Source organism: Panthera uncia, chromosome D4 (assembly GCF_023721935.1).
Source record: "Panthera uncia isolate 11264 chromosome D4, Puncia_PCG_1.0, whole genome shotgun sequence".
In the NCBI taxonomy this organism is placed as follows: Eukaryota; Metazoa; Chordata; class Mammalia; order Carnivora; family Felidae; genus Panthera; species Panthera uncia.
In genome coordinates, this window is record NC_064807.1 from 59085592 (window position 1) to 59103787 (window position 18196).

The 18196-nt window shown below is 47.4% G+C and overlaps 1 protein-coding gene across 1 annotated transcript; it reads right to left on the reverse strand.

Annotated features, from left to right (window-relative positions):
- Positions 1 to 678: 678 nt before the first annotated feature.
- On the reverse strand, positions 679 to 12727 carry GABBR2 (gamma-aminobutyric acid type B receptor subunit 2). The gene is made up of 4 exons (XM_049627162.1): positions 12473 to 12727; positions 9784 to 9913; positions 5895 to 6012; positions 679 to 862 (listed from the first exon to the last, which is right to left on the reverse strand). The coding sequence occupies exons 1-4, from the start codon at positions 12713 to 12715 to the stop codon at positions 841 to 843; spliced, it is 513 nt and encodes a 170-aa protein (XP_049483119.1). The 5' UTR covers positions 12716 to 12727; the 3' UTR covers positions 679 to 840.
- Positions 12728 to 18196: the final 5469 nt, after the last annotated feature.

Below are 18196 nucleotides of genomic sequence, written 5' to 3' on the forward strand. Positions count from 1 at the left end.
CAGAAAATAGGGAGAGGCTCTCACATCGAGGGATCTAGGAGGGTGTTTTGGATGGGATGTTGAAGGATGGTGGGATCTGAGGTGGGGCTGTAGGCTGAGGGCCCAGCATAGTGCAGGAAGTGCATTAAGTGGGGAGGCAGGTGATGAGGATGGAAGGAGAATGGGTTCCAAAGCACAGGCTGTCAGGCCTGGAGGGGCAGTTATGGCTAGGGCAGCAGCAAGGCTTCTAGGTTATATAGGGACTTTTTGGTTGCAACAGATGAGAACAGAACTTGAACTTCGGCAAAAGGGTGTTTTGTTTGGAGAACTGAGAATCCTTCCTAGCGTGCTGCTGGCTTTCGGGAACAGCGGACCAGCTACTCAGATGCCATCGAGACCCATCTCTTGGTCCTGTTTCTTTCCATGCTGGCTTCGTGTTTCTCTTTCATGGCTAAATCTCTCTACATGGAGATATCCTGGGGACTGGGCATACTGGCCCCGCTCAGGTCAGGTTCCCACCCTCGGATCCAGCAGCTGGGGGGCACACGGCGGCAGGGCTGTTCCGTTACTCTCCGCAGCAGGTGGCTGAGGAGGCAACCCGGAACTGTCCCCTGAGTTTGCCAGCAGAGGAATATGACCAGATCTGACCCCAATTTGGGGATGAGTAGACATTAAAGATGACAGTGGGTTTTTTTTCCCTTTTATTCATAAAAACAAATTTGCAACAATTTATTAAAAATTGATACCATGCAATAGGGGTACGAGAAATTCCTCATTTACATTTGATTCTGGCAGTTCCAGTCTAATTTAAAGCGTTTGTGCACTAACGTCATTGGAAAATGCCTTCAGGCTGAAGCCTCTTCAGAAATGTACGGTGTATTTGCTGCATATAAAAGAACAGAACCGTTAAATAGCTAGGGTCACTTCTGTGGGTCTTGTTATTTGCAGGGAAATTAAAAAAAATGGGTGAACCTACAGTATCATTAAGACAGAAAATGTACTTTGTGGGTTAACCTAGAAGACTGTGCACGTTCAGGGGTCACAACGGGTTACGGACGCACACACTCACCTCCGACTGTCCAATACTTTTGTTTCTTTTTTTTCCTGCTATGCTGGAATAATATTTCTACAGGTATATTTGTGTGTGTGTGTGTGTGTGTGTGTGTGTGTGTGTGTATACATTATGTACAATGAATTGTCTCCTTCCCTTTGAAAAATTAATGTGGTCCTTTAAATTAAATCTGGTTTTGGTGAAATCAAGAAAGCAAGTAAATACTGGTAATACACAGTGAGTGACAACACCGATTTTTAGTGCCTAAACAGACAATGACTTCAAATTGACCTGTGATGTGTTGACATTTTTTTTTTTCCCTAAAAGCTACAGTACCTCCATAACCTCTCTCTGGGGAAGGGGAGGGGAAAGCTATTATGCTACGTGAAAGAGGGTGTTTTGAAATGTTGGCGATGGTAGGATTCCTGTGGGCCCTTTTGTCAAAGTCTGGTGGTGACAGCAGTATATTCCTGACTTCAGTGGTCTGGGAAGAGATTATTGCCTGCCTGTTGAAGCTGCCATTAGGTTTCTTTAGGGAGTGAGCGACCGCTCAGTTGTGCAGATATCCTGGACGCTGTCATTCAGGTCTTTCTTTAGCAAAGAATGAACCTGTCTAGGAATGTCACAAAAGTCGTCGGGAGCCTCTCTCCACCAGGTTATCCCGGTAGAGGGGCTGTGCTGGGAGCTCCTCTGGGCCAAACCCCTGGTGGTCGTGAGGGCCAAAGGTCGTGGTCATCCTGATACCTCATGGGTCAGGGCTGCTTCACCATTTGGTATGAAGCTTTCCTGGAGGAGATCAAGTTTTGATCCTCAGAGTGACCCTGTGAGGTAGGCAGGATGGGTGTTGTTATTTCAACCCCAATTTGTTGGGGAGGGGAAACTGAGGCTCAGAGAGACACTAGTGACTTTCCCAAGGTCATGGAGGGAGTCAGCCATGGAGTGAGGACTTGAGCCCAGGTTTGTCTGACTCCCAGGCCGGTGCCCTCTGGGGTTCGACTGAAAGGGAAGAATGATCTTATGAAGAGGTCTAGTGTGCTGACAGGTCACCCCCAGGACTCCCAAGGGCGGAGCTCCTGGCCTGTCCAAATGCAAGGCCACCTTCGGGAAGCCAAGGGGAGCCCTCAGCTAGCAACTCTCTCCCTACGACTACAGGGATGTCTTCTAGCAGAATGCCAAATTCACTTTGGTCAGAAACAAAGTCAGTGGAAAAAAACCAACCCCAGGCAGCCCTTGGGCCCTGATGAGAGGTTAAAGTGCACAGTCTTTCTTTAGCGTGTTTGCTGGGAACAGACATTCCATGATTAGCTCGGGTAGTCCCCCTGATTACTGGAACACCTGATACAAACACAAGGACATGGCCAACGTGGTGGGTGCATGACCGACTGTCGCTGAATGGTGCAGAGCAGGTCTGCAGTGACGTGCCCTAAATCCCCACGGTCCCGGAACGGGTGTTATTGTGTTAATGTGTGGCATTTACCAGAGAGTAAGGTCCCACTGGGAGGCATACGGGTCAGCCTGCTCCCGTACCCCAGCCTTCGGGCCACCTGCGGGCTCCCTGTTCCAGGAAGGCTGGGATTGGCTGGACTGGCAGCTGGGGACCCGGCTGCCCTGCCCACCTCCTTCCCCAGAGGGGAGAAGGGCTGGCCTGGGGGGCCACAGCCAGGGATGTGTGTGCAGAGGCAGAGATGGTTTCTCTGGAAGCCCCTCCTCGCCTCTTCTCAAGGCTGCTCAGGGACACTCGGTGACTTCTAGCTGGAGTTCAAGTGATTCTCTCCTTGTCTAGGATTTTTTTTTTTTTTTTTTGCAAAGTTTCAAATATCCCAGCTCCTCCTTCTTTGCAGACATCAAGGAAGAAGTCATTTCCATTCCTCTTCTTTGTGAAAGAATAAAAACTTCACAAATAAGGCGCGAGGTCAGGTGCCAAGTGCCCCCATCCTGTCCACCTGAGTGCCATCGAGCAGTCCCACAAGGCCAGCCGTGGCGCCCAGCTTCTCCGCAGCCAGAGCTGACAGTGTTCCTGTAGCCTCTGCTCTGTGTGGTTCTGTCATGGGGGAGGCCCCGGCCCCAGGCCTCCCACCCTTACAGGCCCGAGACCATAACTCGGAAGGAGGGTGGCACATGTCTGTGGCGGGGGCTGGCGGTGGGGCTGACGCAGGGGCTGACGCAGCTGGCGTCCACGCCTCCAATGGACGGGAGGTAGGCGTGGTGGAGGATGGGGAGCTGGAGGGACAGCCGGCGCTGGATGCTGTGGCAGGGAGAGGGAGGGAGGGAGAGAGAGAGAGAGAGAGAGCGAGGAGAAAGGAGAGAGAGAGAAGAAGGGAGAGAGGAGTTTCAGTGAAGGCTATCTGGCTGCTCACCAGAATGTTCCGTGGACTCACTTTGGCTAAGAAGCTGATGGTAGGAGAACAGTTCTCCTGAATCCAAGATCTGCCTGTCCCATTAGCTAACCATTCACCCATCTAGCAGGTATGTGGTGCAGGCCTACACCTGCCAATGACTGCCCTGGGAATAACCAGGGAGATAGTGAGCAAAGGGAGATGCAGCCTTCCTGAGTGTGCGGTGATTCCTAAGAACAAGGTTCGCTCATCTCACGGGCTTTGCTGCTGACACAGACAGTTCTCACTCTCGCAAGCCTCCAAATGGACTGAAAGGCTTCTTGCTGCTCTGTCCTTCCTCATTGGCTCCTCTGCCCCTGCCTTGTTCAGGACAGCAGCCCTTCTTGCTGGGCTGATTCCGATAGGTTCCTTCCTGCTCTTTCAGCTTCTTTGGCAACTAGTGTCATCCTTCCAACCCGGGGGAGGACATTCAGGGCTGCCTAAGATCTGTCTCTTGCCTAATACTCCAGGTGAAACTTCTACCCTCTCTCCACCCAAACCCAACCCTCTGGCGTCTACTTTCCCCTAAAACACTGCTTATGGCCACCCTTCCTTGCCTCTGCACATGCTCTTTCCCCAGCCTGGAATACTTTCTCCACCTCCTGCTGTGATGAACTGTTTTCCCTTCAATATCCAGTTTAAAGTCTTCTGAGCGAGCTCCTTCTTCCTTTGAGCTCCCAGAATTCTGGGTAAATTTCCAGAAGCACAGCCAGAAGATCCCTGGGAGCCAGGGGCGGTGTGTGACTGCTGGCAGCAGGGGAAAGGCGACAGCCTTCTGACTCCCTTCTCACTGCCACTCTCTCCTGGCCCGCTTCTCATCAGAGTCTCCCTCGGGCAGTAAGTCACCTTAACCGCGCTTGTGCGGTTCCCTCTGGTACCTGGGAAGCTGAATTCTTGGTATCCTTAGGCCTCCTTGTGTCCTCAGTGCCTGACTGCTCAGGGTGAGAGCCCCCCACCCCCCCAGATCTTCACAGAAACCCAGTAGGTAGAAGTATTGCTATTCCCATTATAACGACGAGGGAAGTGGACAGGGTTTCTGTAACTTGCTCGTGGAAACAAAGCCAGAACTGGGGAAGATGGGTCTCCTGCTTCTGGGAAACCACAGTGCTTTGTGAGGGAGGCAAATCAACTCATGTGGGGCCACCTCATCCCAACAGGTGTGCCCCTAGTGTGCATGTGTGGCACCGATGGGCTCCTGAGACGGATGGGGACAGAGGCAGTGCTGTCCCCACACTCCCAAAGGACTTGTTCATTGGAGGGCTCTACCAAGGACCCTTCACAGGTGCTCATGAGGCCAGTGTGTTGGAGATCTCCTTTTGAAATTCAAGTTGAACCTCTGTAACCTGAGCTATGATCTATTCCTTAAGGCAAGAGGGTGCTGACAAAGAGACCAGGAAAAGGGGAGCTGAGGAATCAACTGTGACTTGGGAAAATGGTGTCTTCCCCGGGCACCTGGGAAGGGCTGTCTGCCTGGGCAAGGTGGGCATCTGTCAGTGCCTCTCAGAGCCATCGCATTTTGCTATCTGGTGGGATCCTGTTTACACTGGCATTCACTCAACAGACACGTGTTGAAAACCTACTCAGTGCCAGAACCTGCATTCAGTCCAAGGGACATGGGAGGGACTCATACCTTATCCCCAAGGTGCTTACACTCTAGTGGAGGGAACTGGCAAGTAAACCACTGATGACTGTCATATAATCATCAGTAATTATTCTGGAGTGTTAGCCAGTCAGGCCTTGGAGCTAACTGGGTTGAGAGGCTATTGTCTCTAGAACGAAACGTCCTCAAGTTACACTACACTTGGTGATTTGGCTGTCTTTGCTGGTTGTCACTTCCCAGGGACCACATTTCAGTGCTGACATTTCTAATCTCTGCTTCCAAGCTTCTGTAAGCAAGGAAGAACTAACAATGGCCAGTGGGAAAAAAACTGATGGAAATGTCCAGGTAGGTCTTTGCTTACATGTCAGCTCACTGAATCTTCCCTGATGGCTCTCTGTAAGATTATGACCCCCAACCTCTTTCCCTACTTTATTTTCCTCCAAAGCACCTATGACTTTGCTTTTTAAATGAAGTTATTTTGTCACCAGATAGAACATAAATTCCACAAAGGAAGGGATTTTTGTCCGTTTTCTTCATTTCTATGTCTGACACACAGTAGATCTCGGTAAACACTTGTGGAGTCAGTGCATTTAGCAAGGTTAAGTTTTATACATAACAAAGGCAGTGTGCTACAGCAGGTTTGATGGTGGACAGACCCGGGTTCAAATCCTATCTCCTGCACTTAGAAACTGGGTGAGCTTTCACAAGTCACCTCCCCTTTCTGAATATGTTTTCTCATCTGTAAAATGAGCATTGTAATTTGACCTGCATCATGGGATTGCTGTGGAGTTCAAATAAAATGATGCATGAGAAAACGTGGTGCAGACTGAGATTGCTGTGCAGGAGTAATGTACTCTTCCACAATAGTTCTCAGGGAGAAAGTACTTACTGTTCTGGGGAGTTTATATCTTCTATAGGATCTTTGCATGTTCGCGAGGGCTCTGTTGTGTTCCACTGTAGCTGGGGATTTTGATCGAGGTGATTTTTTAAAATGGCCTTTCCCCCATCTGAATGTAAAACAACAATATCACAACACATTCTGTTAACTTCATTTTTTAAAAAATGCAATCTTTTGGGCGCCTAGGCGGCTCAGTCGATTAAGCTTTTGACTTCGGCTCAAGTCATGATCTCACGGTTTGTATGTTTGAGCCCCATGTTGGGCTCTGTGCCTGGAGCCTGCTTCAGATTCTGTGTCTCCCCCTCTTTCTGCCTCTTCCCTGCTCATGCACGCTCTCTCTCTCTCTCTCTCTCTCAAAAACAAATAAATTTTAAACAAATTTAAAAAAATGCAAGCTTTTTAGGATGGTGCCCAAGGAGAGAGAATAGCAAAGAGCCCATTATCCTTCCAGAGCTGTGGTTTCTGCAGTAGCTCTTCCAGGACCAGGGCAGTGAGCCTAGAAGCTTCCATCCAGGGATAGAAATGGTGTCTTGGGGGATTTCCTTTCTCCAAGAAAAAAGGGGGGAAATCAAGTCAACCAATGTAGGCAACCTAACTTGGAAATGAGAGTTTTTAATGTAAAGTCCTTTTTCACTGGTGCTTAGGGATATAATAACAAAGGAAAAAGCCCTCCAAGGGAAAATATATATCCATAAGATTGCCAAAGATTGGGAAGAGTAAACTGCTGGTGGGAGTGTAAATTGGCATAATCTTTCTGGGGGGCACTAAGCATCGAACACTAAAAATCGTGCATATCTTTTACTCAGAATTTTTACTTCTGGGAGTTATCCGAAGGAAATGATGAAGATGTTATGTGTGCAGTTATACACAGGATGTTCAAGTCAGCATTGTTTATAATATAAAAAAATTGGAACTAATCTGAATTTTTCCAGTTAAAATGGATTAGTTATATACTCATGTATGTATGGGGTCTCCATTCAAAGAAATACTGTGAAGCCACAAAATGTGATGATATGGATGCTTTCAGCCTTCTGCTTCAGAACGACCCAGGGAGATTTAAAGAAATACAAAACATAAAAACCTGGGTCCCCAACTTGAGGGATCTGGAGGAGCACTGGTTTTTGTTTTGTTTGTCTACAGTGAGCAAACTTAGTGAATGTCATTTTGCCCCACGTGAGTGCAGTGGATCCTCCTTATTCATGGATTCTGTATTTGCGAACTCGCCTACTCACTAAAAGTAATTTGTAACCCCAAACCAATACCTGTAATGCTTTCGCAGTCATTTGCTGACACACACTGTGTTGGAACATGAACCCCGACCTTATGGTCGACAGCACTAGAATGCATGCCTACACACAAGAAGGCTGTGATGTGTCTGATGGAGAAAATCCGCGGGTTAGATGATCTTCATTCAGACATGCGTTCTAGTGCTGCTTACCAGGAGGTCAATGTTAATGAATCAACAATATATATTAAATAAGAGGTCTTCAAACAGAAACACATATATAACAAAATTATGTACTAATTGGTTGGCCAAAATGCCAACCTGAGAGAGCCTTGCAGGAACCTAACCCTGGGGACCTATTTCCCCGGGGAGCAATGGTTCAGTGTTCACCAATTAATTCATGGTTCACAGCAGCTTTATCAAACATAATCCCCATGAATAATGACAGTTGACTGCACATTCTTAGGGTAAATTCCAAAAGTGGAACCACTGGATCAGATCAATTTCTATTTCGACCAGCCATGTTTGAGAATGCCCATTTCCTCGACTGTTTCCTCAGACTCTCTGCAACTTTTTAATCTCTTGTCTTTGCCAGTCTTACTGGTGAAAATGGTATCTCACTAAGGATGTCATTTGCATTCTTTTAATAAGGAGTGAGATTGAGAATCTTTTCATAAGCATATGAATCTCTTGCACTTCCTTCTGTGAGAACTGTCTTTGCCCATTTTGTTTTGTGTTGTTGGTCTTTTTCTTATTAATTTGCATATAATTATATATACTTTATATAAAGTATATAAAATTTCTCTTTATATATAAGACAATAAGCTCATTACTTGAGTTACAATATTTTTTGGCTTAGTTTGTTTGAATTTTTGGTTACTTATGCTTTTTGTGTTGTTAAAAAAATTTTTTTTTGTAGTTAAATTTATCAACTTTTTCTTTTGTGGTTTCTGGGTTTTGCCTCAAACTGAGAAAGGCCTTCCCCTATCTGAGATTATTAAAAAAATTTTTCCTATGGTTTCTTTTAGTTCTTTCATGGTTTCACTTTTTACATTTAAATCTTTTATATGTAAGGTATGAGGTAGGGATTTAACTTTACTCCTTTCCAGATGGCTATCCACTTGTCCCAATTAAATTTATTGAATAATTCCTTTCCTTTCATTAATTTGAAATGCCCACATTTCCAGATACAAAAATTACTATGAGTAATTTTTATTCTTTTAAAAAAACTTTTTTAACATTTATTTATTTTTGAGAGACAGAGAGAGGCAGAGCATGAGCAGGAGAGGGGGAGAGAGAGAGAGAGATACAGAATCTGAAGCAGGCTCCAGGCTCTGAGCTGTTTGTTAGCACAGAGCCCAATGCGGGGCTCAAACTCACGAACTGTGAGACCATGACCTGAGCTGAAGTCAGATGTGCAACCAACTGAGCCACCCAGGTGCCCCAGTAATTTTTATTCTTTCAATTTACTTGTTACTAATCTCAATTTAAACTTTTTTTGTAATCAACATCTTATGTAGTAAAAATTTTATAATTTGATTTTATAATAAGAATGTTATTACTTATGTAATAATAAAGGAAACTATAACAAAAACAAAAAAGAAAGTAAAGATTTTTCATTGATTTAAAAAGTAATTTTATAGCAAATTAGTGAATAAATGCTAATGACAAGATGCAAACAATAGAGAAGTATATTAAATGAAATGTAAGAAGAATCCTTTCTCACTATGCACATACTGTTCCCTTCACACAGGTGGAGCCTGTTAATTCAGTGTTTGTTCTCCCAAACCTTTTTAAAAATGCACTTAACACACGTGCATGTGTGTGTGCATTTATGTGTACCATAATGCTGGCCTTCATCTTGCTATTTTCACTTGGGGATCTCTCCATATTTGCACAAATAGATTCGCCCCACTTTCTAATAGTTGTATTATGTGCCTTGTTTAGTTGTACCATCACTAACGAAACCACCCTAAATGATAAACATTTAAGTTAATTCCAGTGTTTCTCACCTACAAATAATGTTGGGATGAACATCATGTGTATACATCTTTGCCCACGTGGGAGTACTTCCCAGGGGCAAGATCTTGCCAGTGGTCTTGTTAATCAGGAGGTTTAGCATCTAACATTTGGATGTGCCAGACTGACTTCCAAAACACTGCAGGAGAATGCCTATTTCCACACACTCTTCACAGCACTGGTGATCTTTGGAAATGTTGCTGAAATGTAGGTAAAGACTGCATTGTGTTATTTTGGCTTGCATTTCCCAAGTGGTTGGGGAGATTGAGTGTCAGGTCAGATCTTACTGACCATTCCTTTCCTATACATTGAGACGGCACATCCGAAACTGAAACGTCGCTGGGAGAAGTAAGGCAAACTATTCATTAGGAACAACGTGCCGCCAGTCAGAACACTGTGAATGCTGGCCATGTCATGTACGTGTGCCACTGGAACCCAAGAGACTGAGAAACAGAAGCCCCCGCTCTAGGCTGGACACTGAGCTGTGGGTTCCAGATGCTGCCACTCTGCCCGTGTGGCTTCACATCAGCCTCACCCCTTCTCTGAGCCTCAGTTTCTTCATCTGTTAAGTGGAAGGTGGACAGCTGGTGTCTGATACCCAGGTCCCCACATTCCAGGGGCCCCGTCTCCTCCTACCTGTGCTCTCAGTGAAGTTCCCAAGGTTGAGGATGTCGTTGAGTTCTTGGTAGTGGTTCTGTTTGATGTAGGTGGTCTTTTCTGGGGTGTCTTGCAGCTGCATCGTGACCTCTTCCAAGTCTTTATCCAGCTAGAAGACAAAGGTTCTAGCTGAGTCAGAGCCCCTGGCCCAGTCCCTTCCCCGGCTCACAGGGTCGTGGGACTGGGCCTCAGGCTGCCCTCAGGAGGGCACTGAGAGCCAGAGACGCGCCGCATGCTGGGGAAGAGATGCGGAGGGCCCCTGAGGGCTGTTGCTGCAGGTGAAACTGTGATGGGGAGGAAGGGGGAATGGGCTTTGCAACCATGTGTTCAGTGTAGGCTTGTGCCCATCATGATGGAGCAGCTGGGCAAGCCCAGGGACGCAGGGCAGGAGAGTGTCAGAGCACAGGCTCTGAAGGTGGACAGGCCTGGGGGCAAACTCAGAGCTGCCCTTTACTGCCTGTGTACTGGTTTGTGAGAACTGAGTCTCAACTCCTTCATCTGTAGAATGGGGTAATAACAGTAGCTACCTCTTGTGGTTATTGCGGAGATTAAATCAGATGATGCATTTAAAGTTTAGCCCAGTCCTTGACACATAATAAGGGTAACGTGCTACTACAATGATATTACTATAATTATTGTTATTGGTACCTAGCAAGACCCCTGTAGGGGAGGGCAGATCTACGGGTTGGTTAGCTGTGGGTCTCACACTGACACAGAAGGTCAGGCCAGTAGGGGTTCCTCCAGAGGATGGACTGCAGGGGCTTTCAGGTTATAGGAAAATCAGATGCAAGCCCTGGGGCAGTTCAGCCCTTGAGAAGCCTGGTGTGTGTGTGTGTGTGTGTGTGTGTGTGTGTGTGTGTTGTGGGGTGGTAGCTGGGGAAGGCAGCAGGCATCTTACTATAGTATAAGGGAGAGAAAGCTATAAGCAGTAAAGTGTTGTCCTGATGTCAAGAGCACGGCCATTAATTTTTAAATACATTTTCCTGTGGAGAAGGAGAGAGATACCTTCTTCTGTGTGACTCAAACAGCAGGGCTAGGATCAAAGGAAGCCAGATTGTGATTCGATTCCAGGAAAAACAACCCAACATTTTAGGGCTTTTGACAGTGGCTTTGGTTTCATGTTTTCTGAAGTGGGTGAACTCTATTGCTGGAGTGTGCCAGTAAAAGTCAAATGTCAAGATATGGTAGTTCCAGGCACAGGGAGATCTGATAGTAACACAGAACCAGCAATGGGCTTTGAGGGGCAGAATCCTTTCCTACTTTGCTCTGGTGGCAAATGGGCTATCCCTTCTAAAGCAGTCACCTTTCGATGCACAGACAACTGTGTAATGGATCTTTGTGACAGACTAAGGTGAGCCCCCCAAAAGGCTACTAGATCTAGCAAAGGCAAATACAGAATGCCCAGCCACATTTGATTTCCAGGTAACAATGAATCATTTTTTTTTACTGTAAGTATATCCCAACTATTGTATGGGCCATCCTTATACTAAAAATACCATTGGTTGTCTGAGATTCAAATTTAACTGGGCATCCCATATCTCCTCGGACAACCCTATGTTTCCCTTCTTCTTCACGAATGTCCTGCTAGAGACTACATTTCCCAGCGTCCCTGTGTCTAAGTGTGATCATGTAAGTTCTTGCCAAGGCAACTGGAGCAGAACCAACATTGTACAAATTTTTGTATCACTTGCTTATCCCTTGTGTGGACTTCCTCTTCCCTTCCTGCGACTGAGGACAGGACCTGCCTTCCACTCGGTTTTAACTGTGCTGGTGAGGAATATGCCTTGGGGAATGGCGGACAGGAAGAGTGAACAAACCTCATCCAGCCAAGGCCATGGAGGCAGAGCTTCCTGCCAACCTGGGCCAATCTCCTCACGACCATTATGTGACAGAGAAATATTTTCTTTGGGTCGCTTCATTTTGGGGTCTCTGTTACAGCAACTTAGCAAGTATCCTGACCAACACACTCGCCCTTATTTCTTCCCTGTTCCACTCATTGAATGAGAAGTTCTCTATGAAACACACAGCCCGCAGACCATGGGCCAGTCATACACATGGACCCAAAGAGACGTGTGCAGAATGGGAAGGTAATTTGGTCTCCCCTCCCAGGTATAGAAAATCCAGAATTTGAGGTCTGGCTTGGGCACAAAGGATTCTAGTTGTGGCCTCTCTGGAATACTGAAGGACCAGTTAAGGACCCTCAGGACAACAGTGAGGTCTGCTACAGCAAACTCTCCTGTCTGAAAAATTTCTCTTCACCCCTTCCTGTCTCGTTGTACCTCATATAAATGAAGGTGGTTACTGGGTTTGGAGAGTGACAAATTAAGGGGGGGTGGTCCCCACACACTTAGGAAGCTCCTATAATCTGGGAGCTCACAAATCTCTAAGAACTCCTTTCTTTCTGAGGATGCCTTGAATCGGGGCACTGCTGGACTCCATGAACCTGGGCCAGGGGATTCTGACAAACTGCCTATGTCTAGTTTATGTCCCCCCTGGTTCTGGTGGCCGTAACTCCAGCAACTGGGACTGCACAGCCTGATGCAAGAGGGTGTCCAGAGGGGGCGAGGTCAGGAGCGGCAGCCCCGAGAGGCCCTACTCTGGGGCAGAGGGACAAGACCTGCCCTGCTCAGGAGGCTAGGGCCCTGGCTGCCGGTGCTGAGGGAGGTACCTCTGTGATCTTCATTCGCAGGCGATGGTTTTCAGACTGCAAGCCCTCTAGGCGGGATGTGCTTGCTTGGTTCACACTGGTGACTGAGGTGGACGTTTTTGAATCTTCCTTCTTCTGATTCTGAGTGAACTGGAATCGCCTGTTCTGGGTTGCTGCATCTGGGTTTGTTCTCAGAGTGATGAGCTGGAAGGACAAGGGATGACTGAAAGGAGAACCCCGGGGTCCTCCTCCCCGGTGTCCCATCCCCTCCGCCACAGCAGGTCCTGCATTGGAGGCAGCACAGACACAGGCTGGGAGCCCGGAGCCCTGGGTTCAGGCTCATCTCTGCCACTCGCTGGTGTGTGACCTTGGGCAGCCCCACCCCCCTCCCTCGCCGAGTCTGTTTCTTTCCTTGTCAGCAGAAGTCTGGTCTCCTGACCGAGGCCACCTGCATCCAGAACCCCCTGCAGAGCCCACCCCTAGGCCTGATTCCAGCTGAGCCGTACTCTGCCTTAGGCTTCGTTCCACATGGAAAATAACCCTGAGGATGATGTTGGAAGACAATGGATGGAGGCAAATGAAGGCTTCTGCTTTTTAGAACCATTGATGAGTGTTGAGGACAGACAGGTGACTAGTTCTGTCATGGACAAAAGTGTTGTTATATAAGAAAAAAGGCCACTGCTTGATCCCGGTCTTACTCATTTATTCAAGAAACATTTCTGGCTTGAGTCTGGCTCTGGGCCTGCACCGGACAGCCAGGACTGAGGGAGGTGTGGCCCCTGTCTGTCAGGACCCCATGGTCCAGAGGCTGGAAGTATCCAGGGCAGGCTGGGCTGTGGGTGCTGTGGGCCTGGGCTGGGCTCTGTGGAGAGCCTGAGGGATGGTGAGGAAAGGGAGTTCCAGGGGGAAGAAGAGGCATATGCAAATGCAGGGGGGGCCTGGGACTCAGGGTGCTTATGGAGAAGGACAGTTTGGATGGTGGACAGGGTTCTTAGGAGAAACTGGAGGAGACCCAAAGTTCCTGAAAGGCAGCCCATACTGGGGACTTGATTCTGGAGCCAGAGGGGCAATGAGGAGTTGTTGAGGGTAACAGAGGAGAGTGACATGGTCAGGGCTGGGCTTGGAGCCATCTGGCATCTTTGACTGGCATGAGAGGATGTCAGAGTGTAGGCAGAGAGATCTTAGCATTGGGATGGAGCCTCGACAACCAGAGAAAGAAGGCATATATGGCATCAGTGTTCCAGGGAAAACACTGCTCGGGGACTGACTGGATGGAGGTGCCATGGGCAGTCTGTCTGGGGGACAATGGACCCCGAGTGATCTCTTTTCACCCCTTTCTCCTTCCCCTACTCGGGCCAATAATTCCTTCTACCCTCTCTATTTCCCCTTCTTTTCTGATGCTGAGACCAGCCAACTGCAGGGGCTCCCAAGACACCAAGGCCTCTGGTTCACCTGCCTGCTGATGGGAAGGATAAGGTTTGAGAAACATCTCTCAGGCTGGTCTTCAAGATCAGTGCTTCTGATGAATGGAAAATGTAAGTGGCTGTTCAAAGTGGTTATTCCTTTTTACCCACTAACACTACTTCTGCGACTCTATATGAAGGGAGTAGCCAGAAATGGGGATCATGTGTTATGTAGAAAAAAGTTAATTTATAATATAAAAAAAATCTGGAAATGACTGTAATGCTCATCAATAAGGGAATCAAGCAGATAAGAAGACACGGGGTATCCCCCGTCAATGGTGGTTATGCTGTGAGAAAATGCACAGGAGACATTAACAGTGAAAAAGGCAAACTACAAAATGATATGTGAGCTCTCATCGCAGCCCTAATGGGAAAAGCATCACTGCCTAACCATTTAAAAAAGACTGGAAGCGGGGCACCTGAGTGGCTCAGTTGGTTAAGTGTCCGACTTCAGCTCAGCTCACGATTTCGTGGTTCCTGAGTTAGAGCCCCACATCGGGCTCTGTGCTGACAGCTCAGAGCCTGGAGCCTGCTTCGGATTCTGTGTGTGTGTCTCTCTCTCTGCCCCTCCCCCCGTCTCAAAAATAAATGAAACATTAAAAGAAAAAAAGAAACACTTATTAAAAAATACTGGGAGGAAATGCATAAAAACTATGTAGTTTTTAGTTAAAAAAACTAAAACAAAACATTAAACAGTGATTATTCTTGGGTGATGCGACTCTGTGAGATTTCTGGAAAATCTGGTTTTTACTTGTTTGCATTTTCCAAACTTTCCGTGATCATAACAAGTACAGAAAGCATAAAACTGCCAGAAGGCGGAGGAGGCCAGGTGTCCCCTCTGTGCAGGGTCCAAGACCAGAGGCCAGAGGGCAGGGTGCAGAGGGCGGGCCGTACCTTGGGCACAAACACCAGGCAGAGGGTGATGGTGCTGCAGAAGATGATGACCAAGGCGACGATGCAGAACTGCACATTGGGCTGGTCTCGGGTCAGGAAGGAGACGGCGGCCCCGATGATACACATGATCCCCACGTTGTAGACACTCATCCCAATGTACTTGCTGTCGTTGAGGGCAGGGATGCTGACGTTACGCGTCTCCCAAGCCAGGAAGCAACCGAACAACTGAAATGGTGAGCAGAAAGGGGAAGTCATCATTATCACATGGTGGCACACACCTGCCACTCTGAGAAGGGGGGTCAGGGCCAGGCCTTCTGGATGTCACCCTCAGTCTCCACTGGTGGCCCCAGGTGGAGTCCTGCTGAGGAAATGCAGACTGGAGGTGTCGGAGCATCTGGTTCTCCTTCGCCCCACCACAGTTCACATACAGGAGGCCGTGGTGGGAAGGGTTTCCAGATGGGATCTCGACCGCCTCCCCTCACTCTAGAGCGAACACTGAGGCCCAGAGAGGAGGAAGAGGCTTGTCCAAGGCCACACAGTAAAACAGTGGCAAAAGTGGACTATGTTTCTAGAAGTTCAGTCCTGTCTTTTTTTTACCGCTAAACAAGCCAGAGCACCTGTGTCTGGGACTTCTATTTACCTCCCGATGCACAAAGTCACTCAGAATGGAGATTACATTTCCTAACTGTCCTTGGAGCCAGGTGTGGTGTAGGATAGGTTCAGGGCAGCACCACGTAGGTGGAAGTGGTGTGTACAAGTTCTGGGAAGTGTCTATTAAGGGAAACGGTGTTCCTTTTCCTCCTTCCTAGTAGGAGTGGAGTATGATGGGTGGAGCTTGAGAAGCCATCTTAGACCACAACAGTCATCTTAGACCAAGACGTGGGAGTTGTATGATAAAGATGGGGGAGCCACAAGATCCAAGGAGCTGAGATTCTGGGAGCCCCCCACCAACCCTAGATTGCTTATCTGAAGAGGGAAGTTAACTATCTCTTAAGAAACTATCTTTTCTGTCACTTGCAGCTCTACTCCTAACCAGTATATCTCCCAACAGAAACGGACGAGGTAGAGGTTCAGTGTGATCTAAGCCTTAGCCTTCCTGGGTGGTCTAAGGGGAGGGAAGGTTGTGGAGGAAGTGCAGCCGGAATGCCCAGCAGAATGGTGGTGTGGGCAGGGGTTGGGGGGAGAGCTGACCAAGACTGCTGACTGTTCAGGGCCTTCAGCTGTAGTCCAGGCCCTTCCAAGAGGACTTTCCTCAAAGGCCCCTCTTTCCTCTGACCTCATCATCGCAGCTCAGGGCATCCAAAACTGCATGGCCACTTAATATCACCCCGAGGGCTTCTGTTTTCAGGTTTGACTTAATACGGCAGCAGCAAAATGCCATGTGGTGGAGGGCAGCTGGGCACAGGCCGGAGGATCTGGAATCTGCTACTCTCCATTGGCTCTGTGATTTGGGGCAAGTCACTTCATCTCTCAGGGCCTCAGTTTCACTATCTGTGAAATGGGAATAATAATAATACCACCTCACAGGGTTTGTATCCAGATGAAATGAGAAGATGACTGTAGTGCTGCACAAAGCATTTTGTAAACCAAAGTGTCTTGTACAAGGGTAAGTTAAAAGTCATTTTGTAATTGGTATTATTTATACAACCATGGCTGCTTTCCTCTCCTTTTCTCTAAATGTGTTATCTCACAGACCAATTTATTTATTTACTTATCTATCTATCTACCTATAATTTTATTTATTTATTTATTTATTTATTTATTTATTTATTCATTTATTCATTTATTCATTTATTCATTTATTCATTTATTTTTGAGTGATCTCTACACACACACTTGGGGCCCAAACCTATAAGAGCTGCATGCTCCATCAGGTGAGCCATCCAGGCACCCCCAGACCTATTTGTTTTTTAAAGATTCCTTTTAAAATGGGGAGCGAGAAGCCCAGGAAGCAGATGCTGAGTGAGGGAAAGAATCCAACGCTGTTGAAAGTCTGCTTTGTGCTAGTTCCTTCGTGTGTGGGCCCTTCAGTCCCACAGTGCCTATGCTGGCTGGGCTCTGCGGTCCACTTCTTCCAGGGAAGAATCACAGGCCGGACGAGCCTCACTGACCTGTCTGGGGGCCCACTACACCATCACAAGAGTCTCTACCAGTCGTAAAATGTGGGCGAGTCTGGGGACCTGGTGGTTGGCTGCAAATCTCTGAAGACTGTCAGGAGGAAACAGTAACTTGTTCTTAGGCCTTCAAGGAGTAGAATGAGGGTTCATGGGCACAAGTTACATCAAGGCAGATTTTAGCTGAAGATAGGGAAGAACTTTCTAGAAAAATAACCCATCTATAGTGGGTTGAACAGTGGCCCTAAAAGACATGTCTATATCCTAATCCACAGAGACTGAATATTTGGAGAAGGGGTCCTTGCAGATATAATTAAGGGTCCTGAGATGAGATCATCCTGGATTATCTAGGTAGGCCAAAAATCAAATGATAAGTGTCATTGTAAGAGACACACAGAGGAAAGACCTGGAAAAGAGAGAGGGCCATGTGAAGATGGAGGTGGAGATGGAGTGATGGAGCCCCAAGCCAAGGATGGAGCCATCAGCTGCTGGGGAGAGGCAAGGAAGCATTTTCCCTGGAGCCTCTGGAGGGGGCACAACTCAACCTTGGTTTTAGACTCCTGGCTTCCAGAACTGTGAGAGAATAATGTGTGTTGTTTTAAGCCAGTCTGTGTTTACCCATTTGTGGTAGTTTGTTACTGCAGCCACAGGGCACTAATACATCATCCCTGGGTGGCACAGGCCACTTTGAGGTGGGTGAGGTCCCCATCACTAGAGGTGTGGAAGCAGTGAGTGAACAAAACTTGTTGGGGATGTGCACTAGGGGCCAGGAGTCCTGAAACATCTGACAGGAGAGTGGGCCTGCAGGGCTGGGCGCACTCTTTTTTATTTATTTATTTATTTATTTATTTATTTATTTATTTTTTGGGCACACTCTTTCCAGCCTTAAAGTGCTGTGGATTCAGAGCAGGAGGACCTTGGGGGTGGGTAGAATTTTAGTCACAGACCCTAAGGGCCAGGACGGCTGTGGGTTATTCCGTGCATACACTGGAAACAGTAAAGCACGTGTGCTGCCAAATACAGGTTTTATTGACACGATCTGACTGAAGGTAATAGCTTCACTGGAAGAGATATAGTCATCTCCAGCCACTTTTGCAAGTAGGTGGGGAAGATAATGGATGGTCAAAATGTTACAGATAAATCCAGTTTAAAGAGTCAATCGGATTCAGCATAATCTAATTTCACAGTGTCTCAGGATCAGGGAACATGGAGCCGGAGGCGTCCTGGAGAGTCTGGTTTCAGTCTCTTTATTCAGCAAGTGCTAGGGGTCTCAA